Source organism: Hippopotamus amphibius, chromosome 3 (assembly GCF_030028045.1).
Source record: "Hippopotamus amphibius kiboko isolate mHipAmp2 chromosome 3, mHipAmp2.hap2, whole genome shotgun sequence".
Lineage (NCBI taxonomy): Eukaryota > Metazoa > Chordata > Mammalia > Artiodactyla > Hippopotamidae > Hippopotamus > Hippopotamus amphibius.
Window position 1 is genome coordinate 181139156 of NC_080188.1, and position 17770 is coordinate 181156925.

The 17770-nt window shown below is 39.0% G+C and overlaps 1 protein-coding gene across 4 annotated transcripts in view; it reads left to right on the forward strand.

Moving 5' to 3' along the window:
- RAB3GAP2 (RAB3 GTPase activating non-catalytic protein subunit 2) overlaps positions 1 to 17770 on the forward strand; it is a 106957-nt gene that overhangs the window by 72287 nt on the left and 16900 nt on the right. For all 4 annotated transcript variants that reach the window (XR_009052754.1, XM_057728479.1, XM_057728480.1 and 1 more), the window contains 7 exons: positions 6465 to 6570; positions 7205 to 7365; positions 9074 to 9302; positions 11349 to 11522; positions 11622 to 11728; positions 14009 to 14075; positions 16481 to 16551. Coding sequence is in view for 3 of the 4 variants with exons in the window: in XM_057728479.1 (XP_057584462.1) it covers positions 6465 to 6570; positions 7205 to 7365; positions 9074 to 9302; positions 11349 to 11522; positions 11622 to 11728; positions 14009 to 14075; positions 16481 to 16551 (915 nt within the window). In the remaining variant the exon portion in view is untranslated. The remainder of the gene's footprint in view (positions 1 to 6464; positions 6571 to 7204; positions 7366 to 9073; positions 9303 to 11348; positions 11523 to 11621; positions 11729 to 14008; positions 14076 to 16480; positions 16552 to 17770) is intronic.

Below are 17770 nucleotides of genomic sequence, written 5' to 3' on the forward strand. Positions count from 1 at the left end.
GATGTTACTATTAGGGGAGATTGTGGGAAGGGCGCACGGGACCTCCCTGTGCATTCCTTTCTGCCACCAGTGAATCTATAATTATTTCAAAGTAAAAAGTTAAAAAGAAAGGAGAGAGGTATTACCTATCACTCAAAGTTGAGATGCTTAAATAGATGAACACAGAATACTACTTATTTTCCATTGTGTTTAATCAGTTTCATTTAAATGTTGTTCATATTACATCTGGGGTTAAAGAAACACCTGGAAAAATCGAACTTCACACCATTACCTCAAGCCATATATAAGAATTAAGTCAAATGGAACATAAATATGAGGTAAAAGTACAAAACTTATAGAAGAAAACATCAGAGAAAGCTTGGTTTAGGCAAAGGTTTCTTAGGGTACAAAAAGCATGAACTGTAAAAAAAAAATACTGATAAATTGTGCTTCATGAAAATTCAAAACTTCTGTTTTTTAAAAGCCTGTCAAGAAACTGAAATGGCAGGATTCTTTTTCAAAATAAATCTGATAAATGAACTGTGTCCAAATTGCACAAATAATTTGTACAACTCAGTAATAAGACAAGTAGTACAGTTTAAAAATGAACAAAGGATTTGGACACATCACCAAAACATATACATGCAAATGAAACCACTATGGCCTCTGTCCAAGAGAATGACTAAAACTAAAACGACAGACCATGTCAAGTGTTGGCGAGGATGTGGAGCAATCAAAACTCTTAACCCAGCTGATGGAATGCAACCAAATACAACCACTGTGGAAGATAGTTTGAAAGTTTCTTATAGTTTTTAACATAGATTTACCATAAAATCCAGCAGTCTCACTCCTAGGTACTTATCCGGGAGGAAAGAAAATGACAGATTCTCATAGACTTGGACTAAAATATTTATAGCAGCTTTATTCATAATAACCCAAACTGGAAACAACCCAAATATCCAGTAATTGGTAAATGGATGAAGTATGGTATAGCCATACAATGGAATGAACTACTGATACACAAAATAACATAAATGAATCTCAAAAGCCAAGTGAAAAGATCCAGAAACAAAAAACTACCTACTGATGATTTTAGTTATATGAAATATTAGAATAAGCAATAATAAAGTAACAAAGGAGGTGAATGTTTGCTAGAGGATGAGGGTGGGAGTTGGAGATTGACTCAGTGAGGCAGAAGGAAACTTTTGATGAAGTAACTTTATCAAGTTTATGGTATTGTTTGCCCAACTTAAATTTAGTGAATTTTGTTGTAAATATTGAATATATATGTTTTATAATGTGATAAAGTGATATGTATTATACGGGAAATTTCTCTACTTTAAACCCATAATGTTGTGATCTATATACCTGTGCTATAAAATTTATAAAATTGATTATAATTTTAAATTAAATAATTTTTAAGAAATTATCTCTTAAGAGACAGTGTTTCACACCTTACAAATGATTGAACTCTCTTACTTTGCTTTTCCCAGACAAATAAATGCTTTATGGCTGGATTTAATTTTTAAGTATTTTGTTTCAAGTATAGTAAAAGATACTATTTTTTTAAGTATTTTATAGTATGCTTTTTAAGCAATCGGTTTACTTAAGTTTACTTAGTTTAAAGTTAGGTAATTTTTTAAAATCCTATTGAGTACAGAGTAAAAAAGGGAGAAATCGGTAAGAAGGCATTTTCACTTAAAGGCTGTAATTAATAGTTATGAATGTGAAGAGAAGGGGGAACATCTCTTAGAAAACAAAACGAAGGAAAGCCCAAGAATTAAGATACGAAATGGAATGTAGAATAAGACAAGTTTTAAAAAGGCTTGCTTGGGGGCTTCCCTGGTGGCACAGTGGTTAAGAATCTGCCTGCCCAGTGCAGGGAACATGGGTTCAAGCCCCGGTCCAGGAGGATCCCACATGCCGCGGAGCTTACTAAGCCTGTGCACCACAACAACTGAGCCTGTGCTCTAGAGCCTGTGAGCCACAACTGTTGAGCCCACATGCCACAACTGAGGCCCACATGCCTAGAGCCCGTGCTCCGCAGCAAGAGAAGCCACCTCAATAAGAAGCCCGTGCACCGCAACAAAGTGTAGCCCCTGCTCTCTGCACCTAGAGAGAGCCCTCATGCAGCAACGAAGACCCAACACAGCCAATTAATTAATTAATTTAAAAAAAGAAAAGGCCTGCTTGGTCATTGTGGTCACATTGATCAGAGGAAATGGAGCCCACACACTCAGGCTGTTGCTGAGCCATCTGGCCTTGGGAAGATAAAGTGCAGGGGTTTGTGCACCAGGCAGTAAGTATGTATTCTGCTTACATCTTCCTCCTTCCCAAAGCAGTACTGGTGCCAAAATATAGACCTGTGACATTTTTCTGACTTATTAAATTTCAGATAGTTTTTGAAAGAGAATAGATTAATTTATGTCAAAAGAATAACAGACTTTCAGGAGTTAGGCATGTAAAAGTCATGAATAAAAAGTGATAGGTCTATTTTCCAAATTTTTTTTTTCTTCTGAAATATTTTAAAGAATAGTTTTATTGGAATTATGTTCATGAGGAAACTTGGTACTTGTAATCTAGGTTGTATACATTTTTTAATTTGGAAAGATTTCCAGATGTACTATAACCACAGATAATGTAATTCACAGATGACATCTGATAGTTTTTCACAACGTTTAAAACTAATTATCCTCCATGGAATTGTATCAAGTTTCAGATCCTGTAACATAAAACAGACCCTAGTTTTCAGGAAAGACTAGAAAACAAGGCTCATCCAACAGACTGACAAAATAGATTTCTTTTAAGTACAGGCAGGCAAGGCTAACAGATGGCTTCCTCACATCATGTCTGCCAGCAATGCCGTTGAGTGAAGGATTAAAGCATTAAGGATGTGAATGTTACAGGAGGATATTTTGCAAAAGGTAAAGCTCATGGAACATTAGAAGCACCCACCAAGGACCCATGGGAGTTTCTATTTCTTTCTTAGATGGAAATTTTAACAAGTCTTAGGTACTCCTTGATTAGAGGAATTAACCAAATTTCTGTTCAAGGTTTCTATTATTCAGAATCTTTTGTTCAAATATCATCTGGTAATATGTCAGTATGTGACATTTACATGTGAATTAACAATTGTGAGATAGCATAATTCACATTTATAATTCGTGAATCTATAATGTGAAGATTTATGTTATGAATAGTATAATCAGACATTCTTTGCTGTGGAGTTTTGAAAGGATCTTTTTTTATATTTACTAGTCATGGAGGTAGTTACCTCCCATATACCATCTTTTCCTGTTGTGTATGTCTATGTATGTATTCCATGAGGTATCTTTAGTCCTCTCTCTGTTCTCTTCTTTGGTTATTTTTCTCCTTTCACCTTAATTTTTCCTGAAGTTTAAAAAATCTTGTGTCACTTGTAAGTGATTCTGAAATTCTATCATCATGTTCTGATGGCGCCCATGGCATCCTCTGCTTCACACTGACCTTGTACACACAAACAAAAGCATAACAGTTTATAAAAAAAAGAAGAACACCCTTTTGCTTATAAGCAAAGATTTCCTGGTTGGGTAAGAGAGAGAGAGAAGGGTGGACCTAGGAGAGACCGGGAAGGAGAGTTAAGCAGAAGAACAGGTTTTTTTTGTTTGGTTCAGGACTTGCTAAAGGTGGTGGTGGTTGAGGAAGCAGTTAGTTGGAGAAAAACAGTGGAAATAAAGTAGAAGAGTTCAGTGTGAAGAGAGAGCGAAGGCATGACATTTAATTTGTCTAAATATAATATAGTTTAAAATAGCCCTTTGGGTTGGCAGTCTTTATGAGCACTTTGAAACTCTGTTGCTGAGGGACACGAATCAGACTTTGAGAAACATACCCCACAGTGCGTGGGAAACCTGGTGTACCCTTAACACAAACCCTGGCCATACATTTTGTGTCCACAGTTAATCAGGGTGAGTCTAATGGCAGCTTAGCCAGGAACCGGGAGATAAATTCTGCCATCTCCCCTCATTTCCTTTTGATTTGCTTCACAGCACATGTGTGTGCAAAACACTGAGACAGAGTAATTTCCAAGCGATTATAAGAATGTCTTTGTTGTCCATGCAGGCAACTCATTTTTATAAGCAGCGATGCAGTATGAAGTTAAGAGGGAGTTTAAAAGAGAGGCAGTAACCTTGATAAATGGATAAGGTCAGTCAAAATTTTGTGGACAACATGGGATGTCATGTAGCAAGCAGAGTGAACATGGTATAATATGACCCCATTTTTGTAAAACAGTGACCCCCCCCCCATCCTGTCCCCGCTCCATAATAATTCTGTGTATCTTTACTTATAAAGGCAGTTAGCGGCTTGGCTCATAGTAAGCTCTGGATAACCAGTAGTGTTTATTAACATTGTCATTGTCTTATGAATATGAGGGCAAATAGGAAAGGACATACTCAGTTGTAAAAAAATAAAAAGGTTTCTGGATAGGGTGAGGTATAGAGCAGGCTGACAAAGAGAGAGATGTGAAAGGGTTAAAAAAGAGACGAGTTAATCCAGAAAAGGAAGAAATAGACTTCACTTTAAAAAGTGTGTGTGTGTAGTTTTGTTTGTAAGATTGTGTACGTATATAAATTTATATGAACATGTACATGCATATACACAGGTACAGATTTTTAAAGAGAAGAAAAAAAATGCCTGTTACAATCAGGCAGATGTAAGTTCAAGCTTTAGTTCTAAGTCATTAACTATAGGGTGCTGGGTACCTTACATTTCCTTTTCATCATTTGTAAAATCCCAGTAATCAGCCCTGCCACAAGAGAGGTTGTTAGGATTGAATGGGGGTATTATGCCTGCCAAGTACTTAACAGCCCTTGGGTCATTCTCCTAAGTTAATTTCTGCATACATTTCTCCTTTAACTTCCTACTTTTCTTTTTTTTTCTTTTTCTCTTTCTGTTTTTTTTTGGTGGGGGGAGCTACATTGGGTGTTTGCTGCTGCTAAGCCTGGGCTTTTGTCTAGTTGTTGCGAGCGGGGGCTACTCTTCATTTTGGTGCATGGGCTTCTCGTTGCAGTGGCTTCTCTTGTTGAGCACGGGCTCTAGGTGCACGGGTTTAGTAGTTGTGGTGCTTGGGCTCAGTAGCTGTGGCTCAAGGGCTCTAGAGCATGGGCTCAGTAGTTGTGGCACACGGGCTTAGATGCTCTGCAGCATGTGGAATCTTCCCGGACCAGGGATCGAACCCGTGTCCCCTGTATTGGCAGGGAGATTCTTAACCACTGTGCCACCATGAAAGTCCTCTACTTTTCTGAATTTTTGAAAATCATTGTACTAATGCATTTAAAGTGATAATCAACCTTTAGATCTTTTTCTTTTTAACATAAAGGCACTGCAGAATTATAACCCATCAAGGTCTTTCACACACACCAGTACTTACAGATGTGACACTGTGCCTTTAAACTTTTCATTAGCCCATCCTAGGTGGCGCAGTGGTTGAGAATCCGCCTGCCAATGCAGGGGACACGGGTTCGATCCCTGCTCCAGGAAGATCCCACATGCAATGGAGCAACTAAGCCTGTGCGCCACAACTGCTGAGCCTATGCTCTTAAAACCACCAAGAAATACCAATATTGGTCCAAAATGGACTAAAATGGCTAAAAAAAAAAAAGAGAGACGGACAACACAAAATGCAGGCCAAGATATGGAGCAAATGGAACTCTCATAACTGCTGCAAGGAAATGTAACTTGGTCCCACCACTCTGAAAAGCTGTCTGGCAGTGACCATGAGAGATGAATAAAAGCATGCCCAATAGCACTGCTCCTAGGTGTACACCCAACAGAAATGTGTGCCAAAGATATGCATGGGAATATTCACAACAGCATAATGCCTTGTAATAAAAAAAAAATTTTTTTTCATTAGCCCAGAGTTATCTACTTACAAATTTTATAAACCTAAATTTATTAAATTAAAGTAGACAGACTGGTTCTTAAAAGTCACTCTGTTGATTTACGTGCTTTTGTTTAAAATCTGTTTCTCATGACTTCTTAGTGACTTAAAAATTGGAGTTTGATAGTTTTACCTACTCACTGGCCACTGCCAAGTCACCAGTGTCTTCTCATGGCCAAGGTCAGGGCTAGAGCCACAGCTCAAGGCCCTGCAGTCATAGACTACAGCCCTGTGGCTGCTTGGCAGGCTACAGTGATCCAGGCCCACTGGCAGTACCCTTTCTCCTGATTTTCTCCTTAACAGAAGCTTGAGCTGAAGAGTAGCGCTGAACCTAAAGAAGTGGTGGAAATGGGGGGATTTAGATCCCCGACAGATGACAAGGAATTTCTAAGGTAGACAAGCTGCTTCGTCCCACCCTTCACACTGCATCATGTAACAAACAAGCATTTCCCTCCCAACCTGAAAGACTGGATCACTCGTGTGTACACATGTGCTCTCTAGGAAAGTGCAAGATTTTGTTTATGGTAAATGTTTTTTTAGATTAAAAAAGATTTAAATCTGATTTCAGTCTCTGCTCCTGAGTGTTTGGCTTTCTAAGGAAAAAGATATTCTGGACAAACCGCAGTCTGTGTGCTGTCTCCACACGACACTGTACCTCCTGAGCAAGATGAAAGGTGAGTGCTGGGGACGCTGAGGTTCGGCTCCTCGAGAACGTGGGCTCCACTCCCGGAAACGTCCTCTGGTGTTGAAATTCCACAGAAACGAGGCGGGAGGATACTTTCTCTTAACAAAAACAGACAGAGGGCACAAAACATTTCACTAGAGAAATTCTTTTATGTATTCATAGAAAGCTCTTAATGCATTCAAAGTGTGCTTTATGAAAACTAAATTTATATTTTGCATCACCATCAAAAAAATGATGTGAACAGTGCATTTTCTGAGCTCAGTGAGGTGAATCAAATGGTCTTGGCTGGAGGTAATATTTTTCTTACTGTTTTTGCCATGATGAGAACAATACGCTGTTATGTTAAAACAGTCAATAGTAGTTTTCAACCATGAAGAAAATTGTTCAAAACAGAGCTTTACAGTTGATTCAGAAGCAAGATGCCTCGCAGCATGAATAAATGGACTGTAAGTGTTCTGAATAAAATAAGTTGTCAATTTACTTTCCAATTCATTGAGAAGTAAGTATATAGATGCGTCAGTGGGGAATTTGAACATGCTTAACGTCAAGGGTTGGACCCATAAAAAAACATCATTGCCATGCTGAGAGTTTCTTTTTTTTTGACTTTTCCCTCTTGCCTGTAGTGGCCATCGAAGAGGCCTGGGACTCTCAGTCAGTGTCCCCGTGGTGGCAGCAGATGCGCACGGCCTGTATTCAGTCTGAGCACAACGGGGCTGCTCTGTTATCTGCGCACGTCGGGCACGCTGTTGCCGCCCAGCTGTCCAGCAGCTTGACCGAGAAGAAAGTGAGTGGGCAGAGGGCAGCTCTGGGGCCAGCTCCTGGGCGCTATTGCCTTCAGTGTCGTGGAACATCTAGGATTTGAAATGTGTGTCCAGCAGGATCTTATCTGTCTCTTGGAGGTGAAGGGTGCTGTCCTTCATTTGTTTATTCTAATGATATATGTACTTGAACTTAGTCTCCGCTTGGCGTAAGGCGGAAAAGCGCTGGATTCGGAGGGCAGAGATCTGCTCTTTGCCAACAGCTGGTGGTCCATGGTGAGTCCCTTTAAAAGGCAGGTCCTGGTTCAGTTTCCTCATCCAAAAGGATCGGGGTTAGACAGCATTATTTCTTAGATTTCTTTCAGCTCTAAAGTTCTACAATTGCGTTTTTACCTGCCTTTTATTTTTTATTTTTTTAAGAACTTTTATTGAGGTATAATTGACATACAAGAAACTGCATATATTTAAAGTGTACAATTTGATATTTTTTTTCTTATCAGTAATGTATATATGACAATCCCAGTATCCCAATTCATCTCACCCCAACCCCTTCCCTCTCTCCCTCCTTGGTGTCCATATGTTAGTTCTCTATTTCTGCATTGCAAACTGCTTGATCTGTACCATTTTTCTAGATTCCACATATATGCGTTAATATACGATATTTTTCTCTTTCTGACTTCTTCACTCTGTATGACAGTCTCTAGGTCCATCCACGTCTCTACCAGTGTCCCAATTTAGTTCCTTTTTACGGCTGAGTGATATTCCATTGTATATATGTACCACATCTTCTTTATCCATTCATATGTTGATGGACATTTAAGTTGCTTCCATGACCTGGCTATTGTAAATAGTGCTGCAATGAACATAGGGGTGCATATGTCTTTTTGAATTATGGTTTCTCTGAGTATATACCCGGTAGTGGGATTGCTGGGTCATATGGTAATTCTAGTTTTAGTTTTTTAAGGAACCTCCATATTGTTCTCCATAGTGGCTGTATCAATTTACATTCCCACCAACAGTGCAAGAGGGTTCCCTTTTCTCCACACCCTCTCCAGCATTTACTGTTTGTAGATTTTCTGATGATGCCCATTCTAACCTATACCCGCCTTTTATAAACAAAGATGGTTTCTGCTGACCTTTTGCTGTGGCTTTTCCCCATCTCTTGAAGACTGAAATTTATTTAAGAAAAGAAAAAGACTTAACATCCCTTATATTTCATGGTAAATGAAATAATTTTTTCTGGGGGGATGTTGCATTAAATTGGATGAGATACTTAAAAAATCTGTAGAGATTCACTCAACATTGTCAGTCTCAGTAGTTGATGGGCTAAATTTCATATGACTGGCTTAAGATGTTTCTAATAATGGAGAGAGAAATTTAAGAGACATTTTTTAGGTTGGCAAGTACGTTCTGAAGAACTATCAGTATCCTGGTGCTGACAGAAAGGGCTGTGGCTCTTGCGAGGATGGCCCTGAAAACCTTGCAGTGAACGTTAGTTGAATGAGGGGCCTCACGTAGGTCTCTTTGGAAATGTCTGAACTCCATCATCATTGCTCCTAAGTCTCCACCTACTCCTGACCCTCACGTTCCATCCAGCCAAGGAGAAATATTTGTGAAACAGCATCTTTGTATTGCTTTGTGATGTGTCCTGACTACCCATCAGCTTTCTAGTGAAAAGCCCATTCTGTTGATCCAGAATCTTGGCCAGAGTATCACCTGTGCGTTTCCTGTTAGTTTTCCCAAACAGTTCCGGGTACTGATTCGGAGGCCCTCACTGATTCCTGGGAGGCCCTTTCCCTTGACACTGAATACTGGAAACTCCTGCTGAAACAGCTGGAGGACTGTCTCCTACTTCAGACTCTGCTTCACAGCAAAGTGAACGCCCGAACCTCCAAAGTGTCATCACTGCAGGCCGAGCCGCTGCCGAAGCTTTCTGTTAAAAAGCTGTTAGAAGGAGGAAAAGGTAACCTGAAGCTTATTAGAGCATCTGTATCCATATAGATAAATAGATAGACAGATGTATTTTATGGTATGAACTTTTTGGGGGTTTTTTATAGAAATGACTGAAAGAATAAGGAAAGAGAAATACACTCATTTTAAAAATAAATAACCCACCACATACTTCTCATTTAATCTCCTCCAAGTCTGATCCTATCAATTTCTTGCTCAGGAACCACCAGCGACTTCTCCTCGCCTTACAAAATAAGCCACGGTTCTCAAAGAGTGGTCACAGTCCTCTTTTTTCCAACTTCATATCTGTGTGAGGCCAGATCTTCCTCATACACCTCAACCAAAACATCAGATCACAGTGGCTAGAATGTCAAAGCTGATTGGACAGTCCAGACCCAAGCTAGACATCAAAGACATTTGCAAAAGCGCAGTGCTGCTCTTCTTCTTTGCTTTGGCAGATGTAATTATTTTCATAAAATGCTAACATGTAATGGGTCTATTATTTTTATTTTAAGATGAATTAATAAAAATATTTTTAACATTTTCTCAGTTTTAATTTCTAATACCGTAATTATGGATAAATATAACCCATAAGCTAAAGTTCTTTGGGCTTGTCAACAATTTTTACTGGTTTAAGGGACTAAGATTGGGACTAAGATGTTCAGAAATTGCTGGGATAAGGTGTAAACTCTTAAGCCTGCTCCCCAAGAACTTTCAACTTGGAATCCAACTCATATCCACTTCTTTCTTGCTTGCTGCTAGATTTAAATTCAAATGAAACATCTGTGATTCCCCATCTCTGGATCTGAGAGGCAGAGCTGTTCCCACTCATGGGTCCTAAATCTAACTCATCTTCCAAGGCCCATCTCCATTGCCGCCTCCTCCAAGAAACCGCTCATGATCCACTAACTGCAAATTCCTCTTCTTCCTCCTAATTTCCGCAGAACCTTACACCCTTTTTTTTTTCTGGTACATCACTTTCTACTTTCCCGGAATCATTGGGTTCCTGTGCTTGTATCTTACAGGACATTGAGCACCTTAAAATTTGAATTTGTCATGGCTGCTCTCTCCTTACCAGCAGCTCTGTCAGGCATTGGATACTGGAATAACTATATGATTGGGTTTATAAATACTGGTATTTATACTTTTCATTTAGCTAACTCGTTTTTTCATTCTTAATAAGACTTGTGAACATTTTTCATTGTAAACTCACTACACTCCCTGCTGCCACCTGGTGAAAATGTAGGAACAGCATTTTAACATTAACCCGAGCAATAGGAACAGGACCTTGATCCTGGAACAGGAATTATCAAATGATTTAGAAGCCAAACATGAGAAATGCTCTCATTTACAGATACTTCCACTGATGATGATGGTTTTTACATTCTTTTCTTCGAAAGGTTTCTATTTGAATCAAAATAGGAAGAAAGACGGAGAGGAAAAGTTTTGGTTCATTACAGAAGATTATTTTTGTTTTAGGTAATAGGACTCTTCATCCTGAATGTCTTTTATAATGTATAACTCTCTGAACTATATTGATGACTGAAACATGGTATTGCATCATGTTGTTAATTAACTATGGCTGAATTTTGCCCCCAGATGTTCCATATAGGCAAGTTAGGTGACTGTTAACAGGAGTGTTTTGCCCTAAGAAACCTAGACACAAGTACCATGCTTATCAGTCTGTTTTCACTTGTATTTAAATGGAAGCATTTTAAGCATGTATTCATGTCTTCCTCTATGTCTGTTAAAGTATGTTTTGAATTTGTGGACATTGAAGGCATGTGGTTTACGGACATACATGTGCATCTGTATTAATATTTAGCTAATATTTTACAAGAGTATAAAGATGCCCTTAGAGATCCAGTATCCCATTTGCCCTCACACAGTGAGTGGTAGGTGGCGACACTGCTATAAATCTCATAGCTTTGGGGTCACTTTCAGGCTTAAAACAATGTGGCACTTAGGTCTTCATGGAGACATTCAGATCCTGCGCTGTGTGGGCTCCTTTGGGCAAATGCTGCCAATTTTCATTTTCTTTCTCATCTCCAAACTGTAGGTGGCATTGCAGACAGTGTAGCCAAGTGGGTATTTAAACAGGACTTCAGCCCTGAAGTATTAAAACTGGCTAATAAAGAAGGAGATGCAGAAAACCCATATGAACCCAAAGAAGGTGTTAACAGAGGTTTATTGGAGGTGTCAGAGGTGGAGATGGACTTGGGAGCCATCCCAGGTAAGACGTAAACACAGGAGAACATGAAATCCACGTGGAGAAGGAGGGCAGAGCTTTGCTTCAAGAAGGGGTAATGCATCGCTCTCCCCTGACTTTCAGACCTGCTGCACTTGGCCTACAAGCAGTTTCCTTGTAGCCTGGAGCTGGACGTGCTGCACGCACATTGCTGCTGGGAATACGTCGTGCAGTGGAATAAAGATCCGGAGGTACGCCTCTCGTCAATTCTTTCGTGTTGGTTCTGTTTCATGCTCGTGCTGTACGTACTTGGGACTGTTTCCTTCAGTCACTTATGAACGCTGGCTTTTTCTCCTTTGGAGTGTCTCCATACCAGGAGCTGTACAAGGCCTTTTTCATACATTCTCTCTTGTAATCCTCATGGCAAACCTATGACGTGTCAGTGTCATCATTATGCCCACTCTAGAGAAGAGAGAGCGGGCTCAGAGAAGTCAGGTCTAGGTTTCTCCGTGTCTAACACCAATTTTGTGTGTTTTGCGCTACTCCTGGTTAAGTTGTGATGAGCGTATCTTTTATTTCCTTTGGAATTTCTGCATGAGAGAGCATCTACCTATAGACAGTTCTTCATATTGTAGTCATCATGATACAAGCTAGAGTATGCAAACCTGACTCTGCCTGGGCATTGTTTTCTGCCACTTTCAGCAGCCGTCCTCCCTCCCAGACATTCTCGGTCTGGAAGCGGTGCAGGGAGAGGCCGCAGGCCTGGAGACAGGCCGGAGGCCTGGACTTGATGACTCCAGACAAGTGCCTGGGTTCGGCCCAGTCACTGAATCTCTGAACCTGGTTTTTCTCCTCCCACCCTTTTTTAATGATGGTGCCATTCCTTCAGGATTGACACCAGGATAAAATAAGGTGGTGAGAACATGACGTGTATTTCTCTTTGCTGTACAGTCCTTCACATAGGCTTCCTTAGTCAGTACTCTGGTAAATTAACCTTCTCAAATCAAAATTCTTTCCTTTATTGTCCTTGTATCAGGTTGTACCTTTGAAGAAAAATCTCACTGATGAACTAATTCACACTGATACTCATAATTAATGATAATGATGTTTTTCCTTCCTCTAAGAAAAATGTTGTCTTGAACATGTAATCACTTTTATATTAAAGGAAGACATTTTAAAAGTAAGTGCTTTAAACGAAGTAATGTTTTTTGATCAGTTAAACTTTGACCCAAAAAGGTTTTTCGGACAGGGACCCCTCTTGATGCCACTCCCATCACCCTCTTCAGATGACTGCCCTACAACCTGAAGGGCGAGCGGATTTAGGCTCCTCCTTAAATGGGATGCTTCTCCCACATGAGAAAGGAACGTTAGGACTAGAGCAAAGACACAATAATTTCTAAAATCTGAATGAATTAATTCCGGATTCAGGTCTAAGAAAGTGATATTTAAGGAAAAATGTTCTCTTTACAGCATTCATTTCCAAACCAAAGGCAGTGTGCATAGTAGACCCATATGGAGCAGAGTTGAGCCCCATGGCTACTGGCTGTGTGACCTTTGGGAACGTTTCCCTTTGTTCTCAGTTTTCTCCTTAAGCATCTTGAAGGATTGCAGCAACTGAGAAGATGCGCACATAGAGCCTGACATTTTGATTAGCGTTGCCATTGTCTGTTATCCGAATTGTTTACATTTAAAATACATGGTCATTTTTCTTGTTTGTTTTTTTTCCTGTAAAATATTTATCTCCTTGCCCCATCCAACAGCCCCCCCAGTTCCACCATTTTACACACACAGCTTTATTAGGCTCAAAACAATTGAGATTTGGGGAACTTCTGACACACGTCTGCAAAGATGTTGTGTTTAATCTTTGTACAGGCCACAACTTTATTTAACAAAGACCTGGATAATTTCATCAGTTTTACATACCATATTTGAATTTTGGTATGTAAATTATCTTAAAAAGAGCTGAATTTGCAGCATCCCCTCTGATACTTCCGGTTTCCCTTCACCACTTTAATGTTTCCTCCTGGCACTCACCACTGGTGTCCTGTGTAATATGTTGATCCTATTTATTATCTGGTTCCAACCTCAGCGAGGGCAAGGCTTTGCATCTGTTTTGTTCATTACAGTACCTCTGGTGCCTCCAGCAGCCTGGTATATAGTAGTTGCTCAATAAATATTTGTTGAAGAATGAATGAATGAATTATATTTGCAAAGGAAGTAAACCTATTGTTTTCATATCTGTGTGAAATTCAAGTATTTATTGGAGAGAATACTGCTGTGATGTACAAACCACAGTAAATTTTGAATCCACATGTCCTAGGAATCCATCATTATATAGATGATGTAAATTTAAGAGAGATCATTGACATTATCTTATGCAAAATTACTTCTTACCTAATAATTCTGTGTTCTTATTGTAGCATTCTTAGGTAACTTTACATAGAAATTTATGTAAGAAGTCTCCATTTGTATTTGAAACACCTATTAAATAATAGCTCTTTTTTTCTCTCTTTTTGCTCCCTCTATGTAAGGAAGCACGTTTTTTTGTTAGGTCAATAGAACACCTGAAGCACATTCTTAATGCACATGTTCAGAATGGTAAGTAAACAGGTGTTAAAAACATAACTGTTTCATCCCAGAGAGCCACGTCTCTTTAAATTCACATTGTGTTAAATTTTTATTTGATGGTCCTACCACCTACCACATTACTGTGTTTTGCTATATGCAAAGTAACGGTTGTTTTAACCGCTTGGAAAAATGCTATCCAGAGAGAGGGAGGGGGCTGGCACGAGGTGTTACCTTCTCTCCTCACCCATCCACTTCCCACACTGAAGGCTGTTCCTAGGTGTAAGTAAGGAGAGTGTTATGCATGAACTGTTGATTCCCTCCATAGTTCACAGGTAGATAAGGAAAGAGGAATGGGCTCCTCTGGGCTGTAACTCCTGGTTAAAAAGTTAGGTTGCCAAAGCCAGTCATACTGTGCCCTAGAAACTACTCTGTGCACCTACTGCTGCTGCTTTTTTTTTTTTTTTTTGGTATTTATTGGTAACTAAGTTTGTTTCATTTGTTTACAAAATGAATCATCTGTGTCAGTATCTGCATCGTTATTGTCTTTTAAAAGATGTTTTTATTGGAGTATAGTTGATTTACAATGTTGTGTTAGTTTCTGGTGTACAGCAAAGTGACTTAGTTACACAAACATATACGTTCTTTTTCATATTCTTTTCCATTATGGTTTATTATAGGATATTAAGTATAGTTCCCTGTGCGATACAGTAGGACCTCATTGTTTATCTGTTTTATATACAGTAGTGTATATCTGCTCATCTCAAACTCCCAATTTCTCTCTCCCAACTTAATATTCTCCACTGGCTGCTGTTCCACAGGGACTGCTGACGTCTCCTTGAAAAAAATGTTAAAAATTATTGTAGAAAAATTGTTACCAGATTGCTGGTTCCATTTAATAGATAGATGAGTTTCCTTCTAAGAATTAATCAAAGAGCTCAGTACTAGGCTAGTCCGATACTAAGATAGGAAGTTAGTAAGATACTAAGTGGTGAGACTAGGTTTGGGTCCAGGTAAGGGGAGGTATCACCTTTCTGTCTCTGTGATACATTCTAGAGAAGCTACTTATTTCTTCTCCTGGAACGCCTTCTTGCAGGTGGTGTGAGGTCAAACTGCATAAATTCTAAAATGTTTCATTTTACATGAAAAGAACTTGAAATTTATTTTATACATTCATCTCTTAGCTCTTTCTTTCAAGGGGGGAAAAACGATTTAAAGTGACTTGTTTGGAAAATATGGTCTTTAGAATATTCCATCGTTACTGTTAAAATTAAGTTACCTACTGACGTCAGGTTAGTATTTCTTCAAGTTAGAACTTTACCCAGTTTGTCAGGGGAGGGATAAATTAGGAGTTTGGGATTCACATATACACACTACTGCATATAAAAGAGGTAACCAACAAGGACCTACTGTATAGTACAAGAAACTATACTCAGTGTTTTGTAATAACCTATAAGGGAAAAGAATCTGAAGAAGAATATCTATATCTATATATATCTATATCAATATCTATCTAGCTATATATATATCTGAATCACCTTGCTGTACACCTGAAACTAACAACATTGTAAATCAACTATACATCAATTAAAAAAAAAACTTTCCCCAGTTTGCACAGTGAGTAAACTTCCTGGCTTCCTCTGCAGGAGCTCACTCCTAGATACAGAAGCAGCCGTGTGGGTAACAGTACAGCCTGTGCAGTGTCATATTTATGCTGCTGTAATATCAGTTGTTGCAGAAACTTTAGTATCAGTGCCATAGTTTATTGTATATGGACGTGTAAAGCCCAGATATTTTGTTTGGTTGGGTTTTTTTAAGAAATTTTTTTGTATTTTGCTTTTTAATACTTTTTTGCACGTCACTTCATTTAGTAGTCACATAGAAGAAAACTCCATTGGGGTTGTTTCCAGTGTTTGACCATTATGCACAAAGCTGTTCTTGACACACTTGTACATATTTTTGTGATTGTTTCTGCAGTGGAATTGCTGGGTCACACAGTGGACATCCTCAGCTTAGGTAGATACTGCCAAGTAGTTTTCCAGGTGGTTTTACCAATTTATTATCCCACCAGCAATGTATGAGCATTCGTTTCCACATCATTGTCCACACTTGGTGTTGTCATATAAAATTGTTTAGCCTCTCTGTTGGTTGTGTAATATCTCTGTGGTTTTAATTTCTGTTTCTCTCATAACTAGGGACATGATCTTTTCTATGCTTATTGGCCATTTGGATATCCTCTCATGTGGCCCAGATTTAATTTTTATTAAAGATACAGGTTTTTATTAACTTTGTAAATATTATATGATATAAGAAATAGTAACTAAATAAATAACCCAGGTAGTTGTATAAGCTTAAGAGAGACAGCAATTTGTTATGTGTGATGAAAGAGAAAATTAGAGAAGCCTTCTGCTCACTGCTTCACTTTCCTTGCTCTCCAGGCATTGCGCTGATGATGTGGAACACGTTCTTAGTTAAAAGGTTTTCTGCTGCTACGTACTTGATGGATAAGGTAAGGTAATGTTAAATTTTCTGCACTGACTTCTTGTTTAGTTGGCTTCCTTAATAATTGACTGATATCAGAAAGATTATTTACATTGGGCCTTGTTAGACTATTTTTTTTTATTTGATATTACATTTTACTCATGCTTAGGTAAATGTAATTCCCTGCACTGGCATTTTGATGACTTGAACAAGAGCCCAAATCCTTGAAAGAGTAATATCCTGTAAAAGCCTCTTAACCCAAGTGATTAGGACCAGTGGTGGATTCAAGAATTTGCACTTTATTTTAAATCAAAACATATAAATACACAATTCCTCACTGATCTTTGGGTGTAGGGCCAAGATATTTCCTGTAAATAGGGTCAATTGCAGTTTACTTTGGTTTTCCTACATAAACCTCACCCACAGTGCATTCTCTGTGATTTCTAGATCCTGTGTCTTTAAAGCGATGATTCAATCTGAGTGCAAAATCTTTAGATTTTTGTAACTTATCCCCTGGTCTTTGTAGTTGTTTCCTTTATATCTAATCCAGTAGACCTAGGGCTTAGCTACTCTCCTCCGTAAATCTTTTTAAAGCATTCAACACGGTATGCATATAAAGAACTTCCTTTTTTTCCTCATTCATATTTCATCAATTATTTAATTAAATTATACAGTTAAAATATGTACAACCAGCATAAGTAGATTTGGGAACAAACCTAACAGGTAAGCCTGTAACTCAGCTGGTGGAGTGGAAGCTACTGGCCTACTGGAGGGTAGCCTGTGGGCCTCCAGCAAAGTGGCCCGGGCCCCTGTCAGCGTGCTTTTCAGGCCAGTGGAGAATGTAGGTTACTCTGGCAGCAGTTAAGTGGGTGTCAGGAGAACCACCACTATAGTGACAACATGTTCTTTTAAATGTACAGTCAGAGACATTCCTGGACCATAAGCAGCACTCCAGCTCAGGCCCTCTTTAGGCCATGGCTCCTCTAGAAAATGCTTTGACATCATTGGTAACGTTTTTTTCTAGTTAAATCTAACTGTTCTTTCCTGTGCACTCATCTTCCTTCCCTGCTTACTTGCTTCTTTCTTGAAACACACTCCTTTTGGCCTGTATACTATTGTTCTGTTTCACCTCTGACCCCATCTTGAGAGGCTAATAATGCAAAGCCTTTTCTGTGTGTGTTACTGTGTACAGACGTTCAGCATTCTACACCCACTGTCCCATCTGACCCTCAAAACTCCGGTTGGTG